The 19,161-nt window shown below is 41.8% G+C and overlaps 2 protein-coding genes across 2 annotated transcripts in view; one reads left to right on the forward strand and one right to left on the reverse strand.

Moving 5' to 3' along the window:
• tm2d2 (TM2 domain containing 2) overlaps positions 1–19,161 on the reverse strand; it is a 29,110-nt gene that overhangs the window by 4,688 nt on the left and 5,261 nt on the right. The window lies entirely within an intron of this gene.
• LOC146696530 (uncharacterized) lies at positions 11,064–14,968 on the forward strand. Its single transcript, XM_085474645.1, has one exon. The coding sequence runs from the start codon at positions 12,322–12,324 to the stop codon at positions 13,882–13,884; it is 1,563 nt and encodes a 520-aa protein (XP_085330771.1). The 5' UTR covers positions 11,064–12,321; the 3' UTR covers positions 13,885–14,968.

Here is a 19,161-nt window from a genome sequence, read left to right on the forward strand (position 1 = left end):
TTTGCATGTTATCGGCATATGCTGCCATCAGAACTTCGGCCTCAAGCGCTGTAAAATACATTGACCGCGCCTTCTTTCCCTCCGTCTCCATGGTGACTCGCTTAATCTGTGCTCCACTAATCAGGGCTTTATGTATCCTCGTGCGCGCGCTTAATTTGGGGTTAAAGCAACTCCGCGTTGATTGAACTAATTGTTATCAGCCTTTCTGAAACCGAATATTCCGAGTTGGACAGTTCGGGGTTACTCAACCCCGAGTATCGTTTTTCACTCTGAGTTTTCTAAACCGGCTTCCTGAAATAGGGCCCAGAAGAGCATGACTGATATGATGAAACTGGGATTTTGTTACACTTAATTATTGCAAACACAATTAAAACTATAACTGAAACTAATCAAAACTAAACTGAAACTAAGGATTTTCAAAAAAATAAAAACTAAATTAAACTAGCAAACAATTGGTAAAAACTAATTAAAACTGATATAAAATTGAAAATATGAAGTCAAAACTAAATAAAAATAAAAACTAATGAAAATTGCAAAACTATTAAAACCCTGCTCTGAAGTCTATGGCTATCGACTCAATTTTGGAGTTAGCCTCAAGTGGCCATTAGAAGAAAATGCCCTTTTTGGTAGGGGTGCAACGATACACAAAATTCACGGTTCGGTTCGGTTCGATACTTTGGTGTCACGGTTCGATATTTTTTCGATACAAAAAAAATGTTCATGCATTTTTTATTTGTCATTTATTAAAATTATAAATATATATTTTAACTCAAAAGTACAGTTTTTAAATTTAACCCTAACCCTTGTGCGTGTTTTTTATTTTGACAGCGAATGCGCACCTGTGGACCACTTATGTGCAGCCCTGGTTATTTAGCTCATCATATTGCAGCCACAGAAATTCTTTTGTCCATGAAACCATAAAGCTGCACTTTCTTTTTGCCTTATAGTCTGATTTGTCATAACTTCTCCGTTTTGTGGTAAGCTTTTCTTTGGCTGTCACTTCTTCACCCTGACCTGTCTTATTTGGCTCAGCAGAACTGAAATGCTTTTACACATGCACTCACATAAGCTCAGCGATTCTCTGCGCGATCAACCTCTCACATGTTTAAGCTTGCTGCGGGAGATTTCACTTGTCATGTTTGCATAGTAAGCTAACGATTAATAAGACGATGTCAGAGGAATTGGTGCACAAATTATCATCACTCACAGATCAGTGCTGTCGCTCTCTATACACAGTTCACACGATTGCAAAGTGAAAGCAAAAAACAAGCGCAAATTCAAACGCGACTTCAATATGTCACATATTGACAGTGGCTCACCGATGCCAATGACATAATTACCCAGCTACATTTCTGAAAGAATGCAAAAGCATTGACATATATTTTTCCTACAATAGCCCGATGGGCAGGGAAGAGATAGATTTTGGTAGCCCGACTGAAAAAATCGCTAGCTCCGGGACGTCGGGCTAGCGATATTGCGAGCCCTGTATCTGATTGAGGAATCACTCATCTTTGGAAAAGAGAGTTTATTACAGAGAAATGGCTCTTTCCAAAATAAAAGCTATACTATCCGCTTCTTCTGGGCTATATTCTCAGCAGCATAAGGAGAATCATGTGCTAACAGCTGTCTAAATGACTCGGCTAAAGTTAGTAGCATGCTTGTTGTATTTGTCTTTGCACTAGGATGATGTCGGCGTAAATGTGCAGTCATATTCGTTGTGTTCCCACTAGTGCTTTCAGGTTAATCTCGTTGAAATGACCTTAACGCCACAACACGGCAAATCTCCGTTAACGAGCTACCGCCGATCGCTCCGTGCATGGGGCTAGACGGCCAACACGTTAACGAGCTAACTGCGCTAACACACTAGTTCACACCAATGTAATTGAGCATTGCATGGCACATCCAACATACTGTTTTACTTTAGTCCATGACTCGCTTACCTTCAGGGTCATACGTCACATGAAAACCAAAATAATTCCAAACGCCAGATCTGAATGAGGTTCAATTTGCCTGTTACAAGGAGAGCTTAACTTCTGTCTCGCTAGCTTGCCCTGCGCTCTTCCTTCTGACTATGCTGTCTGTGTTGAGCGCTCAGTGAATCTGCATTCGACTACTCCGCCTAGGCTGCACTGTCGAGCCTAGGCGGAGTAGTCGAATGCAGATTCACTGAGCGCTCAACACAGACAGCATCGTCACAAGGAAAATTGATAAAATAAATTACAAATGTTGTATTGTTCGATACATATGCGTACCGAACCGAAAGCACTGTATCGAACGGTTCAATATCGATACGAATATCGTTGCACCCCTACTTTTTGGTCCTTGTGTACTGGCTTCATTTTTCAGGTCCATAGGTTACTGCTTGGTTTCAGCGGCCGCAAGATGATGACAAATACACACCAATAAATAAATACATATATGCATACATACATTTTTAAAAAGTTCATTAATAGCCCGAGAAACACAAAGGTCTCAAGACACCGTTTAATTCTGTGTAAACAACTGTTATTCCAGGCACAGAGTGAGTCATCCTCTAGTGGAAGGTCAGGGGTTTGAGTCACGGCTTGAATTCCAGTCTGAATGTCAATATATTCTTGGACAGGATACTGAACTCCAAATTGCCCTGATGTATCCGTGGTGGTGTGTGATGTTCTGTAGGAACGTCTTTGTGAATGTAGCCTGTAGTGTAAGACTGCGCAATTCAATTTCTAGAACAATAATTTTAAATTAGTCAGAATGTTATCTAAAACAAATGTTGAATTTCAAAGCTTCACAGCTAGAAGATCTCTAAAGGGGCAAAGAACGATATAAATATATGCTTTTCATGCCACACTATCAAGATATTGGCGCTAAGGGTCAGGTTGTTCACTGAGAGATAACTTAGAGCTGTAGATAATAAATATTACATTACACCTTCAAAATACGATTTTGGTTAGAGCTGTAACCAACTGTTATTTATCAACTGTGAATCTGTCATTTATTTTTAGATGCCGCAAGTTTAATCAAGATCATAAATAACCCAAAGAGTTCATAATGTGAAAAAGAAAAACATTCTCTTATGGGAGGCTGAATGAAATGGCTGTGGTAGTTTCTGAAAAAAATCTGACTTCGAATTAGGTGCCAATTCACTTCCTGTCAGTCAGATGATTAATTAGATGTTTCATCTCTGATTTGGACATATGAAGGTGTGTGAATAGCATGTTAATCATTCCTTAGAGTCTGACAGGAAGAGATCATGCCTGATCAGTGGCTTGAAGTCTAATTTATTTGCGGCTCCAGTCCTGGCTTCAACACCACCGCACAGCTGCTAAGAAATCGTAATCTTCTGATAATGTTAATCCTAGCTAGGTACTGAGGTCATGCCATTGTGTGTCAATTTCCTTCTGTCTGTCAGAAACTAAAGGCCAGCCAGACCTTATCATCCAGATAGCAGAAATGAAGTCAATTGATTTTTTGCAACGCTACAACCTTTCAGGTGCTGCAAACACCTTCAAGTCTTACATTTTCAAATGGAGCCTCTTAGTCATACAAAAACATCAGTCTAGCACAACCATCATCCCTTGCTCTGGCTTCTCTCATAGCCCCTTTCCATTAGTACTTAGATTGGCTGAACTTGTTTTCCATTTCAATAGAGTACCACCTAATGTGCGCAGGGTCGTTATAGCAACACGGGCGAATATCCCATTATACCGTGTATGAGTTTTTGTCAGATTCTGGGACGACGGTGTTGTTTTTTGTGCAGCCAATTCGCTCGTTGCCGGGTTTCAAAAAGGGCGGGGTTTTTTGTGTCCCGTTTGGATCTTTAGCCATCAGAATTGTTGTCTTAAGGCCAAGAAAGATGCCAAGTGGATTTCTTTTACCAAGTGGATCATCATGGCCTTGCCATATTGGTCCATTTGATTGACCTTTATTATAATTATGAATTTATTTTATTTTCGGTTGCTACAAACGGGACAGACATGACTGGGAGGATAGGACCGGGAGAAAGAATGAAAGAAAGAGAGGGAGAGAAAGAAAACCAAAGGGGAGAAGAGACGGTGAGAAAGGGGGGAAGAAAGAAAGAAAAACAAACAAAACACCTGGATCACCTGTATGGAGAAAAAAAAAAAACAGAAGAGAAAGCAAACAACAAAAAGAGCAACAAAGTAAAAAACAGCACCATCACAATAAACTAGCTAGCAGTAGAGCCCCAAACGAGAGGTCACCCAGCAGCTACAGAGCAGAGGCCAGAGGGGGTTGCAGTGGCGTGCCTGCGGGCTCTGCCGGCAGCCAGCTGTGCCAGAGAGGACCAAGCTTCAGGCCCAGAGGCCAGAGGCCTGAGGGCATCACACCCCCCGGAAGGGGCCCAGCCGGGCCACAGGCGCCAGGCCCCGCCAATCGGCCACCAGAAGTGAGCCGGTACATACATGAGCGCCCAGCCCCAGACGACAAAAAGGGCAGTTTTGATTTTTGTGAGGGAGACACTCTCATGACTCGGGTGATGCCACTGACTAGTCAATCTTTGGTATACAGTAATTTGACATTTTTGGATCCCTTGGAGTCCCAGCAGAGTTCAAATCAAATCAAAATTTATTCATATAGCACATTTAAAAACAACAATGTCAGTCAAAGTGCTTCACAAATTAAGAGCAAGTAAAGTAATTTACCAACAGTGAGACAACAGCAACACAAGACAAACATAGAAAAAAAAAAAAAAAAAAGTACTGCAAAAATATGTTACTTTTCTGAAAAGTAATGCAGTACATTACTTATTAATTACTCACTAAAGAAAACAATTTATTACACTACTCATTACATTACTTTCATGATACTCTGAAACATGACCTCCAATGCATTGGGACTAGAACCATCTGAGAAGCCTCACTGTGATCGCCACTGTATAAAGATATACGTGTAGAAGTGGAGGCTACAATGATATAAGCCTGACTGCTCATCACTGTCTGTGGGAGATCAGCTGGTACGGGGTCAAGAACCAAAGTTGTGTTAGCAGCATAATGATGTCATTTCTGTCCTGGATGCAGTTTGCACTTTACCACAGGGCTGTTGTCCATTAAGGCAATAAAATAAAAGTAATGAATAAGAGTAAAAAGTTCAGTAAAGCAAGTAATAAATGTCCTTATCACAACTCATCAAAAGTTTGAGCATTTATTGTAGGAAAAGCGCACAGGAACAAACACGATTTTGATGTTTGTTCAGGTTTTTTTTGTCCCCGCCTGTGATGGCTGCCCTTATAGCCACACAGTGGTAATATCCACCATGTTAGTGTAGAGGCTTATACATAACATTGCATTCACATTTGTCTGTCTTTAAATATAGGAATTAATTTACAGGACAATAAATAACTGGTTTTGGTTTTGAATTAATTCACATATCCACATGTTACAGGAAAAATGATTCTATGTTTCTTTACCTTCTTTTAAATGTACAAAGATGCCTTTTGTCTGCCCTTTGCCTATGGTTAGATTAGTTTAGAATTATCTTTTTAGACTTTCTCAGCAAAGACATACTGTTTTGGGACATATTGTTTTAGATTGTTTTATCTCTCACAGCCTTCTCCCAGCTCTCTGCTGACGAGACTAGCGCCACATATGGAGTTGTTTATTTTATTTTGTTTTGTATTTTCTTATCCTGTTCTCACTGTCTTCCCTATAAAAATTACCAAGCCACTGTGCATGGGGTGAGTTGTTCTTAGCAGCTCACCCGTGTACACGTTTGATAAAGAAAGTAACTTTGTCTCATTGTGTCTTTATTTCTCCTGGGTCTTTTACAGAGTTTTCCCCCAACATTTCTTGGTCCTTCGAGCCGGATCGCCTCCATCGTGTCCCATCTCCGTGACCAGTCCACGTTGCTCGTCTGTCGACAGCCCACATACTAGGTGTGTGGTCAAAGACCAAGGGCGTTAAATTCGAGTCTTGGCCAACGTTCTTAGAAAGCGACCCACGGTGGTGGGGCCCGATCGAGGTGGACCAGACCCGGCGACACCGACCAGGTAGATACAGACACACTGACACAATCTTGCGTAAAATCGTATTTTAAATTCAGGGAATTTAAAATAGCGAAAGTAGCTCGTCGAGACTGGAAGCTCCCCACTTCTGTGGGTTTAAAGTAGCTCGTCGGCTGGTAGCTTGGAGCTCGTCGACTGGAAGCTCCCCACTCTTGTGGGTTAGGTTTGGAGCTCTGAGTAGCTCCCCCAGCTGGGTCAAGGGAATAAGTAGCTCGTCTACAGAAAGACTGGCAGCTCCCCTTATTATAAGGGTTCCGATCGCGCGAATAAGTGTGAATGTGAATGTATGTGTGTATTGTTGTAACTAACGGAGCAAGCTGACTTTTCACGGTCCAATAAGAGACTGAGCCGCTCCTACTGTGTTTTTCTTTCACTGCTGTTCGCTGAAGTGCTGGTGGTTTGGGAGAACGGTCGAGTTCCGCCTCGTAAAGTTCACACCGCTTTTGGAAATAGTCCGAAAGTAGAAGGGCGTGTGAGCAACCACTCTCATTCCTCATACCAGCGAAGGTGGATAGCAGCTGTATTGCCAGTGTATAAATAAATAAATAAAAATAAATAACTAAATAAATACATAAGTAAGATACACTAAATAATAAAAATTGAAAAATGGGGAATAAAACCTCTAAACCTGTTGCCAATAATGGGCAGTATACACAAAAGTTCATTAATGACGAACAGTGGATAGAAAATAAATATCCAGGTGCAGGAAAAATCAGCGCAAGGAGATGGCGTAATCCTAAAAAGACGTCATGTCCTGGGTGGGAGGGTACGTGCAGCCCCGCAGCTTTAACACAGCTCAAAGATAGCTTATTAAAGGAAATAAGTGCAACCACAAATCTTAGAAAGAAAGGAAAACGCACAAATGAATTAACTTTCCTAGATGCATGGAAAAAAGAGCAACAGAGACGTGCTGAGAATAGAGAAAAGAGACAGAATAAAAAACAAAAGCAAAGCTGTGAAGTGCCTGAAGCAACGGCTGCAGCCCCTCCCCCCTATGTTACTGCCTCTGCATCAACTCCCAAGCAAACAGACAAAGATGCAGCTGTGAGTAACCCTTACGGTTCAGTGCAGGCAGATTTAGCTAAAATGTCATTAACACATGCACCTGAAGCAGATATAGGGGAAGATCATGTAGGCAGGGAAATATGGCCTGACCCCCCAAGCCCCCCAGGAGTATTTCCATTAATAAGTTCACCTAACCCCAGATATGGTCAGCCGATTGGGCCTATGGGGCATCAAGACGCACACCCCACAATTCTTGTGTTTAGACCATGGTCACATGAGGATCGCAAAAATGTCCTTAAAGATGTCCCGCCCCTGCATGACGGTTTTGACACATGGAAGAGAGCAGTTGAAGCAATTAGGAATCAGTGGTATTTAAACGGTCATGAAATGTACCAGGTACTTCAAGATCTTTTAGGTTTAAAGTTTGGCTCAGTGAAAGGCTCTTTCACTGGGGGGGCAATTAATAATCCTTTAGATTCTTTAGTGGTCGGCAACGGACCACAACCCCTGCGTGCAGGTGACCCTGAATTAGAAGGCCAACTACATAATTTCTATGAACGTGTGAAACTACAGCTGGCCCCCAAGCCAAACTACAATAAAATAGGAGAGGTGAAACAGAAAGAAAATGAAACTGCATCAGACTTTTTAGACCGCCTGCGCCCAGTTTTTAGGCAGCATTCAGGTTTAGATTATGCTGATGGCGATGCAACGCCATTCCAGCAGCAATTAAAAAATGCGTTTCTAAATGGCCTGCTCACACCAATCAGAGCACATGTAGAGAAACATTGGGTCACAATGAACACTGGCAACCTGCCAGATGCCCTGTTACATGCTGAACACGCCACAAAAGTGCACAAACAGAAAAATAAGGCTGACGTCTTCACCATAGATTCAGAGACAGGTTTCCTTGCATTTTCGGGAGGCTATCAGAGACAGAAAGGGAAGCAAGGTAATCGACAGCAAGGCCGCAGACACAGAAACAGAGACAGCAGATATGAAAGAGACAATGCCTGTTTCAACTGTGGAAAACGAGGTCACTTTGAACGAGAGTGCAGAAGTAAGCCACAGACACATAATAGTAGGAGGAACAATGACAGGCAAAACAGTGGCGAATCTATGGAGAACAGCGACATGTGACTAGAAAACACACAAGACATGAACATTGATGAGGGAGGGGAAGTTTTTAACATAGAACAATTGCTATTAGGGTCAGAATACAAACCAATGCTGCTAATTCACGTGAACGGGCAACCAATCCAAATGTTGTGTGACACCGGAGCATGTAAAACGGTTCTAAGGCAGCCGCCTAAAAACTTACAGTACTCAAGAGATGCATTACTTGTGAAGTCAGCCACAGGCCACACCACTGTACAACTACTAACTGCCCCGTTAGAATTAATGCATACCGAAAGTGGCCGCAGGTGCTTCATTAAATGCATATATGACCCGTCATGCCCAGTAAACCTACTAGGAAGAGACGCTTTGACAGAACTCAAGATAGGCGTGATACCGGAAGAGAATGGCATGATTGCTGAATGCATGCTAAATGACAACACACCAGAGCCAGATAGCATTAACACGGCACACAGCAGCAATGTGTGTCTCTCTCAAGGCTACGGTGTCCCACATTATTACTGGACTCTTGAGTTGCCCGAGCTCACAAAACTACACAATGTGGCCCGCAAATATACACCCCCAACATCCTATTTCCAGAAACCCACTGACTATCACAACACGTTGAGATTTAAACAAACTCCAGGTCCAGACCCACTTTACGATAAGCAAGTGTGGAAGCTAGGACAACAGAGTTTGACTTTACAACACCTGTATGTCACAAAGTCGGGAAATGCAGTGTGCTCAGTAATCCAATCAGCAGCCGTGAAGGCTTTGAACCGCATGCCTAAGCCACACGTGTCTGTAGCGCATGACTATCATTCAGACTGGAAAGATTTAGGAAATGTGTTAGCCAGGGTTGAAGCAGACACTTATGAAAAAACGGAAGACACTCATGAAGGCTGGCTGCAAGGCCGCCGGACAGGGTGTTTCCGATACACACTGGGTTGGGTGGTCACAGTCAGGCCCGCTGTACACCTAGCCGATGCCGCTGAAACACACGCACAACTGACTGAATGACACCAGGCAGCACTAGCTCAGCTGCCTGAAACTCTCTGGTCTACAGGCCCTGCTGATGTAGGCCTTATAAAAAATGCTGATGAAGTAAGAGTAAAACCTCTCTCAAAACACAGACCACTGATATCTCAATACCCACTCACTGCTGAGGCTAGACATGGCATTCGCCCAGTGATAGCAGACATGGAGAAGGCAGGAATTTTAATAAAAACAAAGACAGCCACCTGTAACACTCCTATCTTTCCTGTTAAAAAAGCGACCGCGGGTGCATACCGTCTAGTACATGACCTGAGAGCTATAAACGAAGTGACTGAACAAATCTCACCTGTGGTTGCTAATCCACACACTATTTTAAATCAGGTCACACCGAACGAACAGTGGTTCTCAGTAATCGACCTTTCAAACGCCTTTTTCTCAGTTCCACTACATCCAGACTCACAGCCATTGTTTGGCTTCACCTATGAGGGTCAGAGGTACACATACACTCGTTTGCCCCAGGGTTTCCAGAATAGCCCAACCCTCTATGCAGAAGCACTGAAGAAGTCAATGTCTAGCTGTAAGCTCCCACAGCTAGGTCAATACTTGCTGTATGTAGATGACATTCTAATAACTGGACACACACAGCTGGCGTGCAAAGACAACACACTTGCTGTGCTACAGCATTTGGCTGAACAGGGCCACAAAGTCTCAAAACACAAACTGCAGCTGTGGAGTGATAACGTTACATATCTCGGACACACACTCACAGGCCAGGGCAAAACACTGCTGGGAACCAGAAAGCTGGCAGTGCAAAACACACCCAAACCTAAAACAAAACAACAGATGATGAGTTTTTTAGGTTTGTGTAATTTCTGTAGAGCTTGGATTCCAGAGTATGCACTAACAGTTCAGCCACTCCAAGACATGATTTATGGCAAAAACCTCGCTTTGCGCGACACAATAACGTGGACGGTAGAGGCAGACACAGCATTTACTAACCTAAAGGTGGCTTTACAAACAAATGTAGTCCTGGCCCTGCCTGATTATGACAAGCCTTTCGTGCTGCATGTTGATGGGGGGGCCGGCTACATGAAGGCAGTTCTGACACAGGCTTTTGGTGACAAACAGCGCCCTTTGGCATTCTACTCGTGTAAATTAGACGCTGTAGTTTCGGGCCTGCCGACTTGCGTCCAAAGCTGTGCAGCGGCCACAGAGGCAGTAAAGAAGTCAGCAGACATTGTCTTAGGCCACAAACTAGTTGTCAAGGTCCCGCATGCTGTCACATCTATACTGCTGCAAGCCAACCTCTCTTACCTGACCCATGCCAGACAGCTATCGTATGTAGGCATTTTACTATCACAGTCTCACATCACACTGGAAAAATGTGGCACACTGAATCCAGGGACTCTAGTGAGCACACCAGCTGATGGAGATGTGCACAACTGCCATGCAGAATTAGACAAAGACACCAAACCCCGCCCTGACATCCATGCTGAGCCACAAGCTGGTTTTACTGATGTCTTTGTGGACGGATCGGCCTCTAAAGACAACACAGGCCGTAATTGTGTAGGTTACGCAGTAACCACAGACAGTAGAATAATAGAAGCAAAACCACTTTCTTCTTCATATTCTGCACAGAGCGCTGAGCTGATAGCTGTTATTCGTGCATGTGAAATCCACAAAGATAAACCAATAAACATTTATACAGACAGCCAGTATGTTTTCTCTGCTGTGCATCATTTTGCAAAGCTCTGGCAAAACAGAGGAATGATTACATCAACCGGTAAACCAGTCCAGCATGCAAGCCTCTTACAACACCTGCTGACTGTAATACATTTACCACAACAACTCGCATTGTGTAAATGTGCAGCACACAAAACTGATGGCTCTTTTATTACCACAGGCAACAATTTTGCTGACAGAGCCGCAAAACAGGCGGCACAAAAAACAAACATGACATTGATGGCAGTGAACACACATCAGATTCCACTGGATGTGTTGCAAAGTGAACAAAAAGCAGCAAGCACAGCAGAGCAGGCAAAATGGCTAAAACACGGTGCAGTTCTGACAAACGATTTAATGATGTGTTATGGCAAGCCAGTGTTGCCAAAATCGCTCCACAAGATGGCGGCATTAGTGACTCATGGCTGTACGCATTTGTCATCGGGGGGAATGACCAGTATTGTCAACTCTCATTTCTACACTGTAAATTTTGAAACTTCAGCAAAACAATTTGTCAGAACGTGCATGACGTGTCAAAAATATAATGCTCAGGGTAACCTGCGACCACAAAGAGGCCGTTTTCCAACTCCGCCTCATCCTTTTCACACAATTCATATGGATTTTATTGAACTAAGCGAATGTCAAGGGTCAAAATACGCCCTAGTGGTTATAGACGTGTTCTCAAAGTGGCCGGAAATCTATCCAGTGAAAAAGGCAGATGCAATTTCAGTAGCAAAGTGCCTGTGCAATCACTTCATACCCACATATGGCATCCCAGCTTTGATACGGTCAGACAACGGCACTCATTTTGTAAATGATGTCATCACTAAGGTCTCTGAAGCACTCGGTTTCAGCATAAAACACCACTGTGCTTATCACCCTCAGAGCGCAGGCCTTGTAGAGAGAACTAACGGCACTATAAAACAAAGGCTCAGGAAATGCATGGCAGAAACAGGAAGGCCGTGGCCTGAATGTTTGGGTTTAGTGAAAATGTGGATGCGCTTAACACAAGGCTCCCATAAACTAACTCCATTTGAAATCATTCATGGCAGGCCGTTTCCACTGCCCATTACCAGTCAACCAATAGACAAAGCAATCAGAGAACACACATTAGCAGAGTGGATGTCTAAGCTATTAGAAAACAAAGAGATCGTTGTACATAATCAACAACCTGATGATGTTTCTCCAGTGTCTTGCAGACTAAAGCCCGGTGACTGGGTTCTGATCAAGGTGCTCCAAAGGAAAAACTGGAGCACACCCAGGTGGGAGGGGCCATACCAAGTCCTCCTCACTACACCGACCGCTTGCAAAATTGCGGAACGACCATCCTGGGTCCATCAGAGTCACTGCAGGCGAGTCAGTGAAGCCATCTAAACACAGCTGACGGCAGGCTTGCCCGCTTGTTGTGATCTCGCCCGGTGGAGGGGTCAGCTTTCCTGGCCGGGGGGTCTACTCGCGACAGGAGGGTGTGTTCCGTCGTCATGACGTGGTGGCTCTTATCAACTGCAGCGGCCCTGACCATGGCCGGGCTCCTCACCTTTGCTTCCGTGAGGGACAACAAGTCACGCTACATGGAGAAAAGGCAGACACTGTATGACAAAGGAAAGTACACCAAGTTTCCCCATGGATACGCCACTAACTTCTGGTGGCAGTTTATGAACACTACAGCTCACTTGAATAACAAAACTGACTGCTATGCATGTACCCATATGCCCCTATCCTCACAGACGTCTGGCCTGTGGCCGTACAGCATACCTGAAGATCGCAGTTGGTGTCTGTTGGGCCTGGCAACACATCCAGGCTACGGTACTCTTTGGTCCAAAGCCAACTACAGCATCCCAGCAAAAGCAACCTGGAGGTCATCATCACTCACAAATGTGAACTGTTCCGGACAGACCTACCTACTGACCTGGCCCCAAGTCTCAGACCCACTGCCTGATGTAATTCTACTGAACAAACTGAACGCATCACAACTGCCAGTATGTGTGATGAACAATGGCTCGCGGGCAGTGGGGGAGCTGCCTACTCACCTATGTAAGTCCATATACACTTTCTGCCCACCAAGGAACGAGAGGAAGTGTATGGCCTGTTCAATCAACGCCACCTGTGCCAGTGACACGACGCTGATGGGCCTAAACTGTCGCTCCGACTACAGCTACCGAATGCCACTACAAACAAAGACTCAGTACCAGACAGGATGTGCACGGACGGCACCCAGCAGCAGAGGAACCAGAGTTTTGGCTGACTGGTACTTCCTATGTGGCAACAAGGCTTATCTGTCACTCCCTGAAGGTTGGGGAGGTCTGTGCGCCCTGGTGGAATTATCAGATCACGTTTTCTTCATGCAAAGTGTTGCACATCATCCAAGCAGCCGGCAGAGACGTGAAGTGGACATCGCCTCCCCCAATTCTTTCGGCATTACTGTGGACACTGGAGTGCCGGGAGAGTTTCGCATCTGGGGAGGTGGAGTGAAATTCTTACAGAGCTTGATCCCCGGCATCGGAGTTGCCGAGGTGCGAGATCATGTGGAAATCAACCGATATGCTCTGCTACGACACATCAACTTGACTAAGACCCTGGGAACCGCCTTAGCAGGAGAACAGCAGGCCATCAGAACGATGGTGCTGCAGAACAGACTGACACTAGACCTGCTAACAGCATCACAAGGAGGAGTTTGCAAGCTGATCGGGGAAACATGTTGCACTTTTATCCCTGATGGATACGAAACTGGAGGAGACATTTATGAAGCTTTGCAGAATTTGACCACTCTGCAAAAATATGTCACTGACCACACACCTGGAGCAGCTACAGCACAAGGCTGGCTTGACTGGCTGTTCAGCGGTTCATGGCTGGCTGCTGTAGCAAAGCCATTTTTTCTTCTAGGTCTCATCATGATAGCACTGCTCATATTAGTGTTGTGTGTGTTGCCATGCCTAAGAGTAATGATTTCAAAGATGATAACAACTACAATGACTGCTTATGTTGCCGTGCCTCAAGAAGAACAACATCCCGTTGCAATTCTGTTAGAGGAGAACTTGTACTAACTGCTAATAAATGACGTGGTGATTAAAAATGACTTGTCAAGTGATCATGCACTGATTAAAACATTAGTAGGTTATGCAAGTTTTCATGCTTTTATTTTTTTGAAGTCTTGAGTTTTAAACAAAGTTTTTCATTTTGAATATAAAGTTTTCATGCTTTTATTTTTCTGAAGTCTTGAGTTTTAAACAAAGTTTTTCATTTTGAATATAAAGTTTTCATGCTTTTATTTCTTTGAAGTCTTGATTTTTAAACATAAAGTTTCCATTTTAAATATGAAGTTTTCATTATTTTACACATAAAGTTTTCAATTTAAGGTTTGCATCATTTTAAGTATAAGGTTTTTATCCTTGTATTTTTTGAAGTTTTCATTTTACATATTAGGTTTTCATCATTTTTAAAATATAAAGTTTTCACTTTACTTTTCATTCTTTTATTTTTTGTAAGTTTTCGTTTTAAAATATAAGGTTTTTATCCTTTATTTTTTTGTAGTTTTAGTTTTATTATTTTTTCTTGTTTATTCCACTTGTTATTTCATTTACTATGATTTTCATTTACTATGTTTTTCTTTTTATTATTTTCTTTTGTTTTATTCTTTAGACCAAATGACTGCCATTTCTGCTATGCTGACATTTTGAAGATTTTGGAAATTAAAAAATTGCCTAAGATACTTAATAAATAACCTTCACAGACAATTGTTGTATACATTTAAAATACGTTAAACAGGAGGGAATGTTACAGGAAAAATGATTCTATGTTTCTTTACCTTCTTTTAAATGTACAAAGATGCCTTTTGTCTGCCCTTTGCCTATGGTTAGATTAGTTTAGAATTATCTTTTTAGACTTTCTCAGCAAAGACATACTGTTTTGGGACATATTGTTTTAGATTGTTTTATCTCTCACAGCCTTCTCCCAGCTCTCTGCTGACGAGACTAGCGCCACATATGGAGTTGTTTAGTTTATTTTGTTTTGTATTTTCTTATCCTGTTCTCACTGTCTTCCCTATAAAAATTACCAAGCCACTGTGCATGGGGTGAGTTGTTCTTAGCAGCTCACCCGTGTACACGTTTGATAAAGAAAGTAACTTTGTCTCATTGTGTCTTTATTTCTCCTGGGTCTTTTACAGAGTTTTCCCCCAACACCACATAACACTGCATTCTTAAATAAGTGCGCACATTTTAGTTTACACTGTTATGTATGATTAATCTTTTGTTTTCTGAGTTACCTTAGTTGAAGCTGTTCCAGTCCCTTAATTAAGGAGCCAAGAGGTGGAAAAGGGGCGGAGCGAGCTTCAAAGGAAGACTGCAAATTGGTTCATGCCATAACTCGGGATCATGGGGAGGAATTGGAGTTCATTATGTTAGGTTTAGTTAGGTTTTGTATGTGTGTTTTACCCCTTCTCGTGTTTTTTGTGGGCTGATCAGCCACTATTTAAGTTTCCCCTTTGTCACGTTGAGTTAGGTCAGTTTGTTTGAGTTAGCAGTAGTGTTGTCAACTTTAAGTAGAGTTCTGTTATTTTGACCTATTTTATGGGCCCAAGATTTTGATTCTTTTTGCACGAGTTAACCAATTATGTTTTTTGGGTTAAATAAAAAAAATCTTTATTTTGGACTTTAACCTGTGCCTAAGTTTCCTTCACTGCGCAGTCCAGATAGATACCTATAACACTAGTTCACCTTTGGTTCTAAGATGTTACCCAACCATTTGCTACTAGCTAGGACTGCAGCTCCACAGATTGCACAGTCCTTCTTGCTCAGTGTTATAGAAGGAAAGTTTGGTTCTGCATACACTGACTAGTATGTAGTTTGTATCAGCGTAAACTAGCACAACTACCCACAGAGGATAGGCTAACCATGTTCTGTACAGGAGTGTGGATGTTAGCCAGTAAGGAAAGAAGCCTGCTGCTGTAGAGCTGCCAGCATCATCTACACTCAGCAAACCAATGTAGAACGCTTTCACAGTAAGAGGTAGCACACATTTCAGTGGTATTTCAAATAAAACCGGGTTATTGAAAAATGAAATTAATGGTTTCAGTTTCAAATATGGAACGCCAGGACTGCCATAATGAATTAATTAAATACACCATTAAATAATTAATTAAATGTGGCAATAATTAATTAAAATTGGAATTAATTAATTAAATAAATAGTTATGATATATGTAATTAATTAATTATTGACACATTTAATTAATTATTTATGTATTTCACATTTTAATTAATTATTGACACATTTAATTAATTATTGACACATTTAATTAATTATTGACACATTTAATTAATTATTGACACATTTAATTAATTATTTAATGATATATTTATTTATTTCATTTTGGCAGTCCTGGCGCCTGGCTCTCATCATGAAATAATTTTATCTGTCAGCCTCACCCATCAAACTCAGGGGGCGGGGTTAACGCTGATCGAGTCAAAACCATTGCTTTGGCCTGGTGGCCATTGTTTCTAGCACACAACAACCGGCATGTGGAAGCTAACAGAACTGAGCTTTGAAAAACCCTGTTTGTGTGTTACCAAATACCGTTTTAATATTTTTTTAGCCGAGAATGTAGTGGTTTAATCTTCATGTGTCTGGTCGGTTTGTCAAGATACAGCCTCTTTGCAAAAGTGTTTCGATGATTTCGGAGATGTCTGCCCAGTCTCACGGCAAAGCGTGGGATAGACCCGCTCGCCTCGCAAGCAATCCCACCGACAAAGCGCAGGCCCCGGTAGTAACCCCCGCTGACTTCTTTTACTGAGGTTATATTTATCGGTGTTTTATTTCCTGATGTTCTTATGTGTCCTACGTGTTTCAGTCGCCAATTCTGAATTATAACTAACATTAAAAACATGTTTAAGGAGGAGAGAGAGCAAATAAATCTGTTTAACATCTGATCTTTGGGTTTTTGTTCAGTAATCAGCGTGACCTGTGTATAAACACATAAAAGAGATAACGTTGGTGTTTCCGTCATGTAGTAACTGCTGGCTTTAACTGTACAAAGGTTGTTCGACACTATGAAACACATACAGACTTCATGATGTTCGGCTAATATTTTTATTGTGAATATTAATCATGCTGACCTCGCTCTGTACACCACGCAGCGAGGTCAGCATATCCACGATATCCTCAGCTCCATGAGTTAACACAAAGTTTCCCAGCTGACTATCTAACTGCCAACTATTCCAGAGACGTGAAAATATACAGCATAAAGAAAAGTGTAAGAGACTCAGCAGCAGATTAGAATAACAGTTATACATTTAATAAATCACCAAATGAATCCAAGAAACGAGCAAACCTGTTCCGACAATTTGAATTTGTATTCCCTCAGCTGCAGACTCGCTGCTGTTTAAATGTTTGAAAAGGAAGATTAGATATAAAAAACGTCAAACATAGACTCAGTCTGCCTTCACATTTGATATGAGGCCAGCACGTATAGTGGCCTCAGCAGGCTATTACTGAAATACACGTGCTATATCATAAACTATGATATAAATAGGGAGGTCCTATTAACATGTTTAGTTTTAAAGGACACCTTCCTGCCTTTAGTCTCATTCATGAGCAGTATTAGTTTTCTTCTAACATCCAGAAGTCTGCACGATGTGTTTCATAGTTTGTAACAAGCCTTTGACAGGTAAACATAACATGACCGAAAAAGCAAAAAAAAAAAAAAAAAAAAAAAAAAAAGAGAGAGAGAGTGTTGAGATAAGAAGAGAAAATGCTCTCAATTATGGAGACAGGCAAATGGTTCATTTATGTTTGATGTGTGTTTATTCCTCCCTAAATATCGTCGCTGAAGTTTGCCATGCACGTCAGATTTTCCTGCGCATTTTTATACGTCTGCCAACAGAGAGAGAAAAAAAAAAATCACATTCTAACAGACAGCTGGTGCTTAGAATACAGTTGAATAACTATTAAAAAACAGATGATATTTAGATGATAGTTCAGTCTAACACATGTGCCAGTGAACCATTAAACGTCTGTGAAACTATGCAGTTATGAAACGTAACTTTAACCTCAGCCAAACCGATTTGCTCAGTTGTAAATAAAACAGCGAAGTAAACGTGACCCGACAGACAGAACCTGAGTGAATGAAGTCCAGCGTTTAACCACTGAGAGCTAAAACTCAGCTGAGGTTTCAAAGCTGTGTGCCGGTGATTGGACATCAGCCGCTGATAAAGCTGGCTCGCCTATAAAGTGCTCTGTAAGGAAACGAGCTCCAGCAGCTCTGCGCTCGGGGAAAACACTATATTTACTTATCTTGTGCAGAAAAATGCGCTGACATTGCGTTATATCGAGCACCGGCTGCCCAGTTAAACTGTGACTATCACCAGGTAACTAGGCGTGTTTCTTGAATTAGCAGCAGGTGTTAAACAGCTGACAGATGAGGAGGAGGATGCATGCAGGTAAACTGAGGGTCTGTTAAGCTGATCGCTGGTTTCGTGAGAAAAATGTCAGCTCGTTCTTTATGTTACAGAAGCACAGAGACACAAGACCAGGCGGAAAGAGACGATCGTTCGGTGAAAATGAGAATCTGCGAATGCAACATGTGGAACACGGAGAGTGGAATATGTAAACAAACCGGTTAACGTACCCCCTCGGTGCACTCTGCATGCTAATTGTTAGCAGAGCTAGTGAAATCTCTGAAAACATCTGAGCACTTTTGCAAACATGTTCTATGTTGACAACCTGACCAGACATACGTTGCGACATTCGCGGCTAAAACACTGTTAAAAGTGTAGCTGGTGACAGAAAAACGGGGTATTTTAAAACTACACCACCACCATTGCTGCCTGTGATTTGATCTGCATTCTGGGATACCTGGCTGCCCCAAGTCTACACAAGCAATCGATTTTCTAGGATCGACCTGTTTTGACTTACTTTGCACGGCAACCAATCAAATGTTAGAGAAGCTGCATGGGCAGCGTTAACCCCGCCCCCTGAGTTTGATGGGTGAGGCTGACAGATAAAATTATTTCATGATGAGAGCCAGGCGCCAGGACTGCCAAAATGAAATAAATAAATATATCATTAAATAATTAACTAAATGTGTCAATAATTAATTAAATGTGTCAATAATTAATTAAAATGTGAAATACATAAATAATCAATTAAATGTGTCAATAATTAATTAATTAAATGTGTCAATAATTAATTAATTAAATGTGTCAATAATTAATTAAAATGTGAAATACATAAATAATTAATTAAATGTGTCAATAATTAATTAATTACATGTGTCATAACTATTTATTTAATTAATTAATTCCAATTTTAATTAATTATTGCCAC

The sequence above is a fragment of the Copadichromis virginalis genome, linkage group LG12 (assembly GCF_057382275.1).
Source record: "Copadichromis virginalis isolate Kocher_CV1m ecotype Utaka linkage group LG12, C_Virginalis_male_GT1.1, whole genome shotgun sequence".
Lineage (NCBI taxonomy): Eukaryota > Metazoa > Chordata > Actinopteri > Cichliformes > Cichlidae > Copadichromis > Copadichromis virginalis.

What these genes read in the sequence shown, in the direction of transcription:
- LOC146696530 (XM_085474645.1), top strand. Translation starts at nt 12,322, where the DNA reads ATGACGTGGTGGCTCTTATCAACTGCAGCGGCCCTGACCATGGCCGGG.